Raw genomic sequence first — 14,962 nt, forward strand, 5'->3', positions numbered from 1 at the left:
CACACAGAGGAGAGAGGAGGCTTCCTGCTCTTAGACTATACCCCAGTCACTGCAGAAAGCAATGAACCACAAAGCAAGCAAAATGACACTATGTAAACAGGGAGATTAAACCTTCTCCTGATACTTTTGACCCATTTTGGCAATACCAAGCAAGCCACACAATGCCACCACATCATTTCTAGCATAACAGCCTGCTTTAATTGACTGGCACATTAAACATCAAAGTTTTCTGTAAAGTTTGACCACAGAAATCACGTTCAGAAATCACATCCAAGCAATGCTGACTCAGCAGCAGAGCCACAGGATCCTTTTTTTAAATTCTCAAAAGCCCAAACGAAAAACCTGAACTTGTGCTGTTGGTTTCAATGTGTTTTTTGCATTTCACACTACTCCAACCTGGCAGCGCAGTAGGCTGTGGGACAAATTTCCTTGAAAACAGCTTTGGCAGAATGTTAACAGAGCAAGAGGAAAATTCAGGGCGAGGATGAGAGGTGCTTCAGTCCCTTCTAGGCTGGAGCTGTGACCCATGGAATCAATCACAGACGCTCATGGAATCAATCACAGACTGTCCTGAAGCACACCAGGACACGTTGGTGATGTGGACACACGTCTCCAGCTCCCTGCTCCCATCACCCAGTGCCCCTGGACAGCCCTGACTCACCTTGTACTGACACCTGCACTGGGTTGGGAGGTGCAGAAACCTCCATTGGCTCTCCATGGAGTCAGATTCCAACCCTGCCCTGCAAATTTACACTGAGGATAAATGGGAACATCACTTCTTGCTTCATTGTCCATTCTAGAGCTACTCACTAAAGGAGAATATTCACTGAGCAAGGATTCTGTTGTGAATTGCCAGGAAATACAGTGTTTTCTGCTCCTTCCTGCTGCATGGGCCACTCACAGGCTATTGTCACCACCTCAGCACTCCAGTGCCAGTGCTCAGCACCTTGCCCTGCTGACCCTGATCAGATGTCTCCAACTGCTCTTTGTTTTGGCCTTTCTGACACATCCCTTCCTGCCCCCCAAATCCCACACAGAGGCAGTCATCTCACTGCTCTGAGCACTACACTTCTCCACAGGAACCACAGTGCATTTTTCCCCAGTGAAGGAAGACTTTCCAGCCCATGAAAAGGAGAGCAGAACTGCCCAGCAGCCCAGCAGCAGCCAGAGGGGAGGGTGGTAGACTTCCAAACAATCTGTGCAGCTTTGGAATTCAAACCCATTCGCTGTGGTGGAGCAAATTCAGCAGCTCTTGGCAGCCGTTTCAAAGATGGCCATTTGCTCCACCTTCCTCAGCAAAGGAGGGATGCTGACAAGGTCCTTGGCTCTGTGAAGGTGAGGAGTGAGAACCCACAGGCTCAACCATCCCCTAGAACCAGCTCCAGGGAGGACATCATTACAAGGTGAAAGCTGCCTCCTCACAGACTAGAAAACACAAGTATTAGGGCTAATCTAGCCAGCACACCGTGAGATATAGAGGATTAGATTTGACCTGATAGGTCTCTGACGCCAGTGAAAAGTGGTCTTAATATAAACAAATATAAAATGAAAAGGGAAAAAAACCAATGCTTTCCCACAGTGGGATAGCTAGAATCTTCTGTAGAACTTGCAAGCAGTGATTCAATACTCCAAAAATTATAACCTTGGGTTAAAGACTGCCTGGAGTTCATTCTGGAAGAGCACTATAAAAGTGTTACCTAAGCACAAATAGTTTTTAAACCCACAAGTCAAAGCAAACACCTCTTCAAATCACCCAAAAGGAGCCCAAAATTGCCAGAAGCAGCTAAATCCTTCAAAGACATAAGTATATCCATCACGGATGAATTTCACATCACTAGCATTGCATTTATTCAACAGTTTTCCTAGTCTTGTCATGATTTCTACAGGCTTGCATAATAACATGAAAATGTCACAAAAATTATGTCAGAATGGCAATCCAGAGGCAGGGAGCCACAAGGCCCTCAGTGAGCTTTGTGTGACAAGAAGCAGTGCCTGGAGCTGTGTCTTTAACCCATCTGCCCATTTGAGACCAAGGACCCTTCAAAGGTCCTGGGATTCCCAGTCTCCCTTTCCAGTGCACTTTGCCATTTCCAAAAAACAAACTCTAAATACATCTCATGAAAACATATGCACATTCACAGATCTTGTGTGTCCTGCTGGCTCCCAAGAAGGAGTGTATCTCTTTTCAAACCATGGGAGCCTGTAACCCAGGCTGTCAGAGGAGGGCATATCTCCACATGAGTGTGAAAACATCTAATTACATAAGGCCACGTCCTCAGCTAATGCAAAGTGACAGAGCTCCCAGAAATCCGTGGAGATATGATGATGCAGATTAACAGAGGTTTGGCTCATTATAATTCAATGGACCCAACTTCTAATTTTCCCATCTAGTGACAGATTGTTGGAATCCTGACCACCAGAATCTCAGAGTGCAATGGGGAGTTGAAAGGAGATAGCATCAGGGAAAGTAAACTCCAGTTTGGCTGAAAGCATATTTATGATCTAGGAGTTTCAATTAGCTGTTGCTGAGTTATCACAAAAGTCTGTTGAACAGATGTGCAATTAGTGTTTTTCTCATGTTGTTTTCTCTTGTGACTTGGGTTGGTTTTTTGTTGGGGGATTTTTTTTTCGTTTGGGTGGGGTTTTTTGCAAGTGATGCTAGTTTTATTGAGGTCAAAACTAACATCTTAGGCAGAGAAAGCTCTTCCCACCACCACACCCCCAGCAGTGCAGAAGCAGACAGGCAGTGTCAGCAGGGAAATCTTTCTCCTTTCTGGCCTCATCTTCATAGGAATATGGAGACAGAAAAGCTGTCAGGATGAGCCTGCAAATTCAAGGCAGCTGGAATTGCCTCATCCTCCTGGCATGGACTGGAGGGTTTCTCCTGATCCCTCCCCCTTACTTAATGCATCACCTCTTCTGTGGTTGGGATGTGGTGTGAGGCAGAAGAGGAAGAAGGTTTAGCAGAGCTATTTCAGGTTTAGAGGCACACAGTTCTGTCCTGTTCCCTCCAGCACATGGAATATAAACAGCCATGGGAAAAGCTGCACTTGAGCTGCTCACACTCACCTCCCTCCCCAGCACCACTGCACCAGGGGACAGAGAACTAGGTGAAAGACAAGGTTATGGTGTGGAATACTCCACGGCCTGCTTTTTGTCCCAAATACTCTGCTAATCAACCTGTCCACACAAAGCCAAATGGAGCCAGTGAAACTAAACACATTCACTTCAGCAGTTGGGAACAGACCCAGAAAACAGCTACTTGCCATGGGACTTCCCTGGCCCTTATGCAAAATGATGCTGGATAAGGACACAAACATTGACAGAAATCTGGGGTTTTTCCTGTGTGATTTTCTGTTTAGATAAATGCAATCTTACACTGTATTTTCATAGATTCAGCATTTTTATTCTATTTTATAAGATGTGTATGATTACTGTTGGGCTTAATTTGACTGCAGTGAACTAAGCACTTTATTTTCACAAAAATTCATTACACTCTCCTACTGAGGAGATTAAATTAATTCAAAACATCTTGTAAATGGTCTTGTCTTTCTTTGCTTGTCTATTACTTATCCAGACTGAGTTTCATATTACTCTGAAAGAAGAATAAATCATCCTTTGATTAATCCCATTTTTACACTTGCTGCTTATGTCAGCCTTAACATGCTGTAACTCTGCAAATAAATTTAATATTGACAGACACCTCTTAGCACTTATTTGGGAATTAAATATTTTGGTTTACTGATGAGTGGTGGATTTGCAATTTTTACAATGAAACCTAAAACTATCTGAAAACTCTGATTTCAAGCTTGGTTATAAACCTGAAATCAATCCAAATTCATCTCTAAACCTTCTTTAACCCTGAGGTACCTAGTGGTATTGAACAGTGGCATAAATTTCTGCTTCTAGGATTTGGGGTGGAGCTTTTTTGTTGATTAAAAAGATTGTGACCCTATGTATGTTCATGGTGCTTTACAGAGAGTGTTTTGAAGTCTGAAAGACACCATTCATCCAGCTATTGCTTTAGGTATACAAAAACTTTTAGACATTTTCAGCCTTGCAAGCTTCAAAGCCTGTCATCTTCCAATATAACTCCTGTCACATGAGAGTGTTGGCACGTGAAAGACTCTGACTGAGCCCAGCTCAGCTGCCTTCATTGTCAGGTAATGACTTATTTCTCAAACACTGTTTCTAAAGTACATTCTGGTTTGCAGAATGCTTTCTGAGCACCATCTTTCACATTCCTTCCACAGCTCCTCTGTTGGAGGAAGGGGAAAGCCTTGAAATTTTAGCACTCTGAAAAATGAAGTATATTCTTCTGCATATGAGTTGGATGAACATGATTTACCTAAAAGCCATGATTAAAACAAATAAACCCACTATAAAAACAGTAACCACAGACTGTGCTGCCACCTACCCTTGGTTAATCTCTGTGTTTTCTGTAGGCTTTTTCCAAAGTTTGGGCTCTGTCCTGGGAACAGGAATGCCCTGCAGGTGATGTGATGGCCATGGGCACCAGCCTGGTACCAGCCTTGGGAGTCCCACACTTCACCAGGGGAGAATTGCAAGGTGCAGCTGCTTAGGGCAGGTACTGGATGCTGGTTCTGCCTTTTGCATATGGGGGAAGGAGCAGAGAAATGAGAATCACAGAACCATGGAATCATTTAAGTTGGAAGAGGCTTAGAAGGTCTTTAAGTTCAACCATTAACACAGGAATGTTAAGTCCACACTAAACCATGCAGCCCCAGGTGCCACATCTGTACCTCCCTGAGCTGCCTGTTCCAAGGTTTGACAGCCCCTTTTTGTGAAGAAGTTTTTCCTAACATCTAATCTAAAAATTCAGCAAGTGCTTTCCCCTCTTCCTTTCTAAATTCAATCATTTTACTGTATTTGAATTAAAATGTAAATGGTGCATTACTATGCTTAGCTCTTGAGACAGTTTTACTCCCAAGAAAGTAAGCCTTTCTTTCCTGTTGGACTCAATGTATTATTTTGACTTTCTCCATCCTATACTCTACAATACTCATTAAATCATGCCAAAAAAGCTCATGTTCAGAAACAAAACTTGAAAGAGAAATCCCTCCCACGGACCACACTGTGCAAGAGTAGCCCTGAGTCTGCAGTGCCCATCCTGGTGTGTGGTGTGAAGGTGGTGGATGGGTTTGCCTGAGGGGGCTGAGGTGTGTCCAGAGCTCCACTGTACATGCTGGAAGCTGCTGCTGCAGCCCCCAGGGCACAGAGGGAGGAGGAGGGGTGAGAGAGGGACTGCCCACAACCTTGGGAAGCAGGCACAGCAGCAGGCTGAGAGAGCTGCACTCAGGGCTCCTGTAGAAATTTGCTGTATCATTCACAAAATTCAACGTCCCTGGCCACTTCATGGACTGCTTCTTGTCAGGATTGTAAGTGATGGGATAAAGGAAAGAGCTGCTGGCCAGCCTGCTCATTAGCCAGCCTGCTCATTAGCCAGCCTGCTCATTGGCCAGCCTGCTCATTGGCCATGCAGGTTCTTCTCCACACATCCACTTCATTATTCTTACAGTGACAGTAAATCAGAAAACACACTAATAAAGGCTTTAAGACTCACATCAAGGTGTGGCTCTGTGCTATCCTAAACCTCAGGTGGATAGTCTGATTTCATGTTTTTCAAAAAATAGCTTAAATATTCACCATATGTCAGGTATTTCCTTCCAGCTTTCTTACCTCAAAAAACTGTAAAAATCATTCGCCTTCATTGCAGGGCAATAACAGCAACCTATAGTCCACACACTTAGTGAAGACAAATAACTTAAATACATAAATTAGCTGTATCTAGTTACAGCTAGAAGGAGCTCTTCTTATCCACAGATACCAGTGATGTCCACTGACTTTCTCATTACAGGATTAGTAGGCTTCACACTTAATTTCAGTAGAAAATAGATTGTAATTTGTCCCCTGAGGTCCACGAGGCTAGAGGTTAAATGCTGGGAAAAAGCAGTCTGATCATATAATGAAATTCAAACACAGAGGTGGCAACTATAGGAAAAGTTAAAGGGGATGACAGTAGGAAAGAAGTTAAAGTAGCTGTATTTATAGCTCACCACATCAAAAGGGAAGTGGCAACATTGTATTTTGCAGGTGGAAGAGTCAGAAAATACCAGGGACATTAGGCAATTCCAACTTCTGAATTCTCCACAGAAAGCTGCGAAAGTGAAGAATTAATAGTGTCTTTATTTTGAAGAGAAGGGTCACAAATGCAGCAATAAGGGGGCAAAATACTAAATTTTACATAAGCCAATTTAAAAGGAATAAAAATATATGAACTTGACGGTTAACACTGAAAAACTTCAACACACTTGGGATGCCAAGACCAAAAAGTAACAGCAAGTTGTACAAATGGGACTTCCATCTCAGCAAGGGAAAGATCTGGAAAACAAACAGATCAGTTGACACAGTCCTACAAGGGGCATGAAGTGGTAGGAAAAGCAAGTGTGTAAATGAGTGGTGAGGGGAGGTTGTCTCTGTGGCATTAGAGAGGATAAAATTATACTGAAGTTACCATGGCCAGTAAATGAACCTCCCCCATCTGAGGGGCAGCCAGCCCACAGAACCCACAGCAGTGCACAAAGTCTCACAGAGGCACACACAAGACAAAACACACAAGGTGCAAAGAGAAACTCATCTGTACTGTAAAGTGACACCTTCAAAACAACATACTTGGGATGGTTTTCACTGGCCAGGGGATTTTTGGGACTTCAAGAAAGAGAACTGGCATCTCTGTATTTTCCTTGAGGGAAACACTTTAAAACTCTTTAAACAAAAAGCAGTTACTTAGAAGAAAAAGCAGAAACATTAATGCTGAGGTTCACGCTTAACACTCCAAGAACTCCAGATCTGAAGAAAGTACCAGACGTTTTGAGACCTGGGAATAACTGAGAAGATCTATAACAGAAGCTGTGATTTAGATATGAGGAAGCAACGTGCTCTTCTGCACTTGAAGAGGACACTCTTCTTTTCAATGTTACAGTTTAATAGAACAGTGCTGAAAATAGCGTGTGAAATGTGGGCCTTTCATTTGCAGACTATTAAAGCTGGGAACCTGCTGTGTCAAGACTCTGCAAACAAAGATGAATTTAAAACACACTCAGATAAAGGGACTAAAGGAACCAGATGTGATGTGTTAGAGAACTTACTGAAACTTTGGAAGAAAGAAAGCAATAAAGGGACAAGGTGATCCGAAAAGGAGGGTGTGCACATCAGAGCAAGGTTGTGCAACCCCCTGCAAGACACTCAAGACCTGCTCCCTGGTTCTGTTTTAATCAGACCCAGTATGAGAAATATCCTAGTGTGCCATTAAGTAATGGCATGACCTGCTTACAAAGCAACAGTCACCATAAATAAAAAGTACTCAGAAGTAGGTCGAATAAAACACTAGTGTGATCTCTGGAGAAAAGGTCCCGCTTCACACAACAGCTGGAATTCTGGTTGATCCAAAAAAATTTTTGACCTTCTGTAGCCAAAAGTAAACATGGAACTAACCTTAAATGTGGCAATGCCTTGCCATTCGCAGGAGTCTTGAATTCTCAGGGACCAGCCTCCCCACGCCACAAGGAAGGAGCGAGCTGGCAGGTAAGTGAGCTAATAGCACTTTTTGAGGGACACACCTCTGGAAGCTAAGAGGGACAGACTTCTCAAAATAGATGTTCTGCTTATCCCAGAAATTAATTATGACCTTATCAAAATTAGTTCCTATATCTGGGTCTTTCAAGATGGGAAGTAGGAGACACTATAGGCCCCTTCCCTTGGATATACAGAGTTTAATATTCTGGTTGGAAAATTAGTTTCTGTGTGGTCAAAGGGTATAGTACAGCTGAGACTCTACTACAATGAGGACAATGCAACATAAGGTCAAATAGGACATAAATACTTATATTTTATCCAAAGGCCTACAACATACCACAAAGATACCAGTTTTGATTGCCTGAGGATACTCAGTCCAGATGGTGTCCACCTGTATGATGTAGGAAATTACTTGCTCTGCTCTCAGATAAAATGTAGGTGAGATAATCCATGCGCAGAAGATGCAAAGAAAAAAAAACAGTATTTACTGATGACAGAGTCTCTTTTAAGGACAGCAGAGGATAATTTACTCCAGTCAGAGGCTGAATCATAGTGTTTACACTCTTCGTCTTTCACACTGTAACTTTTAAAAGGGAAAGCCTGTGCAATTTACACAGCAGAAGGGACTGTCCAACTAGGCTCGTGTTGGCCAGGGAAATGAACAGCAGAAACCCAGAGAATGGGTTACAAAGCAAAGTCTCTATCCTGTGAAAACATGGACATGCTGGAGTGCTAGGCATCAAAAGAGCTCCATTGCTTTGCCAGGCAACACAGGCCTTTTAATAGATGTGTTTCAATGGGGATGTGCAGTCAGGCTCTGATTGTGCTAGAATTCACATACATGCTTGGCTTAGCCATGGGGAAAGCCCAGCTGAGTTCAAAACGCCCTTGGAAAAGGGTTAATGGTGATCCCACTGATCATCTGCAGAGGAAGGACTGCTGTTTCCTTAATGAGAATGGCTTTTACATTTTGTTCTATACTGTGTCACAGAGCCTATTTGCACTTCTTCCACCTCTGTACTACAGTCCTACTTATCAAAAAAACCTACAGTGAATTTTGCCATTACATTAAAAAATGGAGAAAGAAAAAAAAAAAGCATGCAGTTGGTGGCTTTGGTTTGATTTTGGTTTAATTTAATGAGAAAATGCTTCCAAATGAAAAGATCATATGAGCCCAAATATCTCCTTAAAATGGATCCAACCCCATCATATTGTAAATGCTAAGAATTTAGCATACAGAAAAGGAATTACTGGAATTATTTGTAGCATGCATCTGTTTTAACTGTCAGGCACTAGACCTGACCAGACTTTGAAGATAATATTGTGCTACCTTGAGCTCTGCTTTTTTACTACATCACAAACCAGTGTAATCCAAAAACCAGATCAAAAAGAAACACGACTAAATTATAAATCCATATGAAAGCAGGAGATGGATGTCTAAAAGGAAAAATACCACAGTTACATAAGCATGTCTGCCTTCTCCTGGTATATTCATTGTGAGCAGCTCCTTCACCCTCTTATCCAGGTAAATTACGTGTTCCACCTAAGGTGAGTTAGGTTCACCTTCAACTCTGTGGACAGTTCCAAGAAAACACCTCTGTCAGGACAGTATATAACAATATAATCTTAAAATTCACTTACTTTAGAGAGATCAAACTCATGCTCAAAATGAAGGAGAACTGTACTAAACAAGGCTAGACTTCACAAAGTATCTAAATGCCTTTAGGAATGCAGGGAAAGTGGCAGGAGGAAGGGGATAAAGGTGGGCATTTCACATGGGTAGCTGGAATTTCTCTCAGGAAACACCATTGACTGGATCTGAACATGAGATTCTACATTTCCACTTTAGAAATTAGATTACATGAATACAACCCTATAGCATAAAAAAGGAGGGGAAAAGTTTAGTTCTCTGAGTTAAAACAGGAAAGAAAATACTCATAATATAAATAATACTAAACAACATCTTGGGACAACTGGTAGATGTGCACTTGTATTGGCAGCAGCCAAAGCACCAGCCAGCTCCTGAGGATCCATGACTGGTTAGGAAAGGGAAATGCATCACCACAAACCCACCCAGGTGAGCCCAGGGCTACAGATACTGCAGCATTGGGCATGAGTCGAGAAAGCACTGCTGGTGTCCCAGGCATTTCTAGAGGAAACAGAGCCTGGGCAAGCAGCCAGCCAGCCAGCAGGCTGCTCAAAAACAGTTTGGGAGGGTTAGCAAGAGCACAAGGAAGACTGAAACATTGTAGAGCAAACCCTGCCTGGTTCATCAGGAGAAGAAACAAGTCCACTGCACTTGTAAGGTGTCACTCTTGGTACCTCCAGCCATGTAAAACTTACAGCTCATTTAGAAAACAAACAAGCAGAGATGGCTTGAAAAGCTCAGTTTCTATATATATTCTTCTAATAACTTTTCAATTTAGTGACAATACTGTGAAATTTTTGGACAGCTGATCTTTTAGCTTTAAAAAAGGAAGAGGATTATGCTAAAGGAGCCAAACTAGGACACCATGATGTGTTACTGAGAGTGATGCTCCTTCCTTTGCTTCTGTGGGTGCAATCAGATCACACTGCTTGTTCATCATGGAGTAGTGATCCTCAGTCTTCTCAGTCCTGTCAGTAATCTGACTCTGCACTGCAGCCTAAGTTAATCATGTGTTCATTATCCACTTCAGATGTGCTGTTGATATTGTGTTTTTCCTGTCTAAGTACACATTCTAGCTCACAAACTACAAATGTCATGAGGAGACTGGGAGGAACTTTATGTCTCTGAATTTCCACAACCAAATGGTACCATCCTGTCAGCCTGAAGAAGACATTTTTGGCACATCTGCCTCAAGCACTGCAGAAATATTTATCAAAAATCTAGATGTGTAAAGAGTTCTTCTACAATGGCAGGTTCATCTGCTGAGGTGAAGAAAGACAGTTCCCATAGTTATGCAATAATCTGGAAGGATTAACATAATCCTAACTTTTTGTTGTTTTATAGCATTTTTTACAGCCTTCAACCACTCTCCTTCACAGCCTTGGAGAGGACAGCCAGCTCCTTCATCCTCCAACTGCATCCACAAGTAGGAATCTGGCCAAGGACCAAGAACATACTCAAAGAACAATGCCTTCCACCACAGCCTGCAGGCCGTGGAGAGCTGACCATGCTTGCTCTGCCCACCCAGTGGAGAAATAGTTTGAATGCTGTCAGGCCAACCAAGATGATAACAAGTTGTCCCAAGTGTTTTTATCTTAAGTGGGAAAGCTTTCACAGTACTTTTTTTTTAATATGGTAAAAATTACATTCATAATTCAGAAAGCTGTTAAAAATCTATTGATTAGCTTTAAATTTGATTTTTCATCTACAATTTTTAATGACCCGTTCCAGCTCTGACAACACACCTAGATTGCATACTTCAGAAGTTCTCTTCATCTGCCTCAGATTTGATTTCTAGATCAATACATTTTCTGTTGAATTCTGATACAGAAAACCGTGAGTACCCAAACTAATGAGTATCTCTTTGGTCAGGGCAGCAGATCTTCATCATTTATAGTACAGTTCAAAAGTCCCTTCACAAATCTACTATTTTCATGTAAATTCCTTCCAACAATTTCTCATTTGGCAATACCAATTCCACCAGCCAGACTCTTGTAAGACAATAACTGGAAAATAAGACATAGTTGGTAGTACAGTGCAAACCAAAAGGGCTGTTCAAAGGAGATAACATCAGAAGTTGGCAAGGTGGCAGATGTATTTGCTGACTTCCACCAGATTCAGTCAACAAAAGTTTGCAATGAAAAAATCAAAGTAGGACACTTCAAGTCCAGTGTTGTTTCAGCCCCGATGGCTGATGCAAAAGACAGAAGATCGCAAGAAGATGTCAAACCACCTTCAAAAGCAAGCACTTCAAAAATAAATACTAGGAATTAAATTAATCAAGTTTATAATGTAAAATTCTAACCCTTGTCTGTTGACAACTCAGTTGTAAGCAAGATCCACCATCCCTACTCCAGAACAACCAGAAAACGTGGTGGAAATACTTGGGCCAACTGAAGAAAACTAGGTGTGAAGCAAAAACCAGACATAGAAAAACAGTTGACAGTAGCTTTGTCCATGTCTTTATTCACATCCAAATGTCAATAAACCCAAGAAAAGCATACAGCCCAGTGATCTCTAAGTATGTCTTGCTGGCAACACATGGCTCCAAGGACTCTTCAATACTCCTTGCAAAAAACAAGAAATAAAGGGAGAGACAATCACAAGCAGTATTAACTTCTGGGGTTACTTGCTTATTATTTCTGTCCACAGAGCAGTGGCTTTTGTAGAAACATTGGTATAATTCCTTTGAGTTTGTGTAATTCAATTGATAATCTGTTTTATACACTCACCCCACAAGAAAGAAAGAAACTGAGATGGAGGGAAAGGGTAGAGATGGAACATGGTACCCAAGGGACTGGAGTTCAATTTGTTGTTCCAAAACAGATTTACTGCACAATCTCAGGGAAATCTTTACAGCCTAAAGGTATTGAGGCAATGCTTCCTGCAGGAAGGCTTCAGTGACCTGGGCAAAAAAAATACATCTCTGCACTGCAATATCTACCATGCAGACAAACCCAGGAGGAAGCAGTAATCCATTTCCAAATGTATTAGCATAACCACAGAAGTTGTAATTCCATGTGAAAATCATTCAGATTAGAATGTGGCACCTCCTAGCCCAGACCAACTCTCCAGCTTCTTCTAATGGAAACAAGAACACTGGAAAAGGCAGGCACACGGGTTGGGCATACAGGTTGAAAAACTACAATTCCTTTGGTAGTTTTCTCGATTCCAGTCTTTTATGAGTGCATTTATTATTGCATTGAGGCCTGGCTTCACGCCTTTGCATTTGAGACATAACAAATGTGAAAAAAGCAGTAATTTATAGAGCCTTTCATTTATATCTTCACTTCATTTTATAAACCATTCTCATGCTTTGTCATTTTTACATGCAACATGAGGCCTCGGACCTTTAGAGTCTCATCCAAAGCTTGGCTTTAATTCCTGATCTGTTTTATCATAACTCTTTTGTCTAAATATAAGGAGCCCACATTCAGGCAAACACTGGAAGGAAACAGGAACAAGCTCCCCCGCTGCCCTTACAGTCAACACCTGTGCTGAGGAGAAGAACACAAGGTGAGGAGTGGCCATCAACAGGATCTTCCTCCACCTTTCAGCACAGATGAACAAGGAAAAAGAGCTTTTGCTCTGCCCCAGTTTTAAAAGTAAAGAGCAAGTAAATCTTGAGCAAGTAAATTTGCCTTACACAAAATGATCTGTGCTAGACACAAGGAGAGCACAGAACTTTTGCTTCCCCCCCGAGGCAGAACTGCAGGCTCACACTCTCCTCTCTGAATGGCTCTTCTTGCTCAGTCCTGGTGCTTCTCTTACCCTCAGCCAGCTGTCCACATCAAACAACTGCAACATTAAAACCTGCTTCTCAAGACAGGAATGCGCATGGCTAGGAGAAACCACAGGAAAGGAAAGACTAAGGGGAAAAGTATTTGATTCCCTTCCATTCTCAGATAGCCAACATACTATCTCCATACATGTCATCTTCTTGGCACAGCAAATGAACAACTTCCTATGACTAAATAAATAGAAATACAACTGACTCCTACTGGCTCTTTATGCAGAGGCAGAATGCATTACAATTAAGCAATCTCAAAATTACAAACTCTAAAGGCTAGAGCAAGGAAATACAGGCTGGATAAACTGGTCATTATAAAGGAAAATATAGCCCCTTTCTCACTGAACAAATTGCTGTGCAGTAATTACTGTTCAAATGACAGTGTGACAGTTTAGGATGTCAGGGACAAACCGTGATAATCTGAGTGCTGAACGTGCACTCCAGAACAGAAAGCTGCAGCCAGTTTTAAAGCACACAGCTTTGACAAATGTATCACAGGGGGCTGTTTTGCTCGTAAAACTCAAAGTCTACTGCAACTTTTCATCAATCACTTGATTAGGCAGTGAAACTCACCAAGTGAAATATCCAAGAAAACAGACTCTGAATAAATTTAAATTTTCCAGGACAAAACCATATTTTACCTATCAAATGTGTTTCCAAGGTAGTCCAGCCCATTATTTGGGATTAACTCTTTTTAACATTTACCCTTGCAGGCTGTAAGTGAGAAGTGGATGCTGAGAACATGCCACTTAACGTTCTGGTTTAGAGCATCAGACCCCTCAAGTAACTTTACCACAAATCAACATAAATGCTGGTTTCAGCTGCTCTGTTCCAGAGTAGCTACCTCAGAGCATGTGCTCAAACTTCTAGTGCCACTGTCTGTAAAGCAGCGCTTGGTGCAGCACAGCTATTCCCACACAAGGGAACATTAGTTAATTTGCATTCACAGTTACCATATGAGGTGTGAGTTTCTGACAGTCCACACATTTTATATTTAAAGACTGTAGGAAATTAATATAATTATCTTTGATATAATAACAAAAGTAACTTACCAGTCCATCGCAATTGCTGATAGCAACAGAAGCATTTGGCAGATCAGTGATATCCCCAACATAGAGGCAATTCCCATAGAGAGGTTCAATATGAGTCTCCTCAGAGTCCTCCTGCCACTCAACTGTTGCTCCAGGGGCCACGAGCCTGGAGTTCGGCCGCAACCTGAAGTGAAACTCTCTTCCAAAAACAGTGACATTGTAAAATATCTGCTCATCTGCTGCTTCACGTTGCAAGTCCTCCACAGCTCTCCTGAAGCGTGCTTTTGGTGGTCCAGACACCAAGTGGGATAGGAACCTGCCCTCTGAATCGGTGCTTGTGGGGATGACAAGGCTGTACTCCTCTATATTCCTCAGGATTGAATCTTTACAGGGAGAAAGCAAGAGAGGACAGAGATACTAGAACTAAACATATCCTGATGCCGCGGGATTTTTATTCCATTATTCATTAGCACAGCAGACACTTACATAAGGCAGATGGACACTGCACTCTTTGCAGGCACTTGGCTCACCTGCATGAAGTGTGCAGAGTTCACTCAAACTTGTCTCTTCTTCCCCAAAATACCAGACGGTGGAGTGAGCCTCCCCACCCTGCCAGGACCCCGCACTCCTGCCCCCGCAGCGAGATCCCGCTCCCCTTTGCCCACCCAGCCCGGACCCCGCACCCCTGCACGCCCAGTTAGTGACAGCGTCGCCTCGGGGACTCTGGGGGCTTCCCAGGTGGCCAGCGCTGAAGACAGGGCGTTGATTCACTTCGGGACTGCTCGCAGGGGCAGGGGTAGGGGCTGGGTTTGCAGGCGCCTGCAAGGCAAAGGCAAGTCCCTCAAACTACCCCGGTGCGGCGGGTTTGACCAGCCACCGGTGATGGGGACGCCGCGG

General features: G+C 42.7%; 1 protein-coding gene across 1 annotated transcript in view; it reads right to left on the reverse strand.

Annotated features, from left to right (window-relative positions):
- Positions 1-14,962, reverse strand: part of ADAMTS2 (ADAM metallopeptidase with thrombospondin type 1 motif 2) — a 172,559-nt gene that overhangs the window by 156,461 nt on the left and 1,136 nt on the right. Inside the window, 2 exon segments of the mRNA XM_014312149.2 lie at positions 14,087-14,448; positions 14,649-14,813. Of these exon segments, the coding sequence (XP_014167624.1) occupies positions 14,087-14,448; positions 14,649-14,813 (527 nt within the window).

This window comes from Geospiza fortis, unplaced genomic scaffold (assembly GCF_000277835.1).
Source record: "Geospiza fortis unplaced genomic scaffold, GeoFor_1.0 scaffold55, whole genome shotgun sequence".
In the NCBI taxonomy this organism is placed as follows: domain Eukaryota; kingdom Metazoa; phylum Chordata; class Aves; order Passeriformes; family Thraupidae; genus Geospiza; species Geospiza fortis.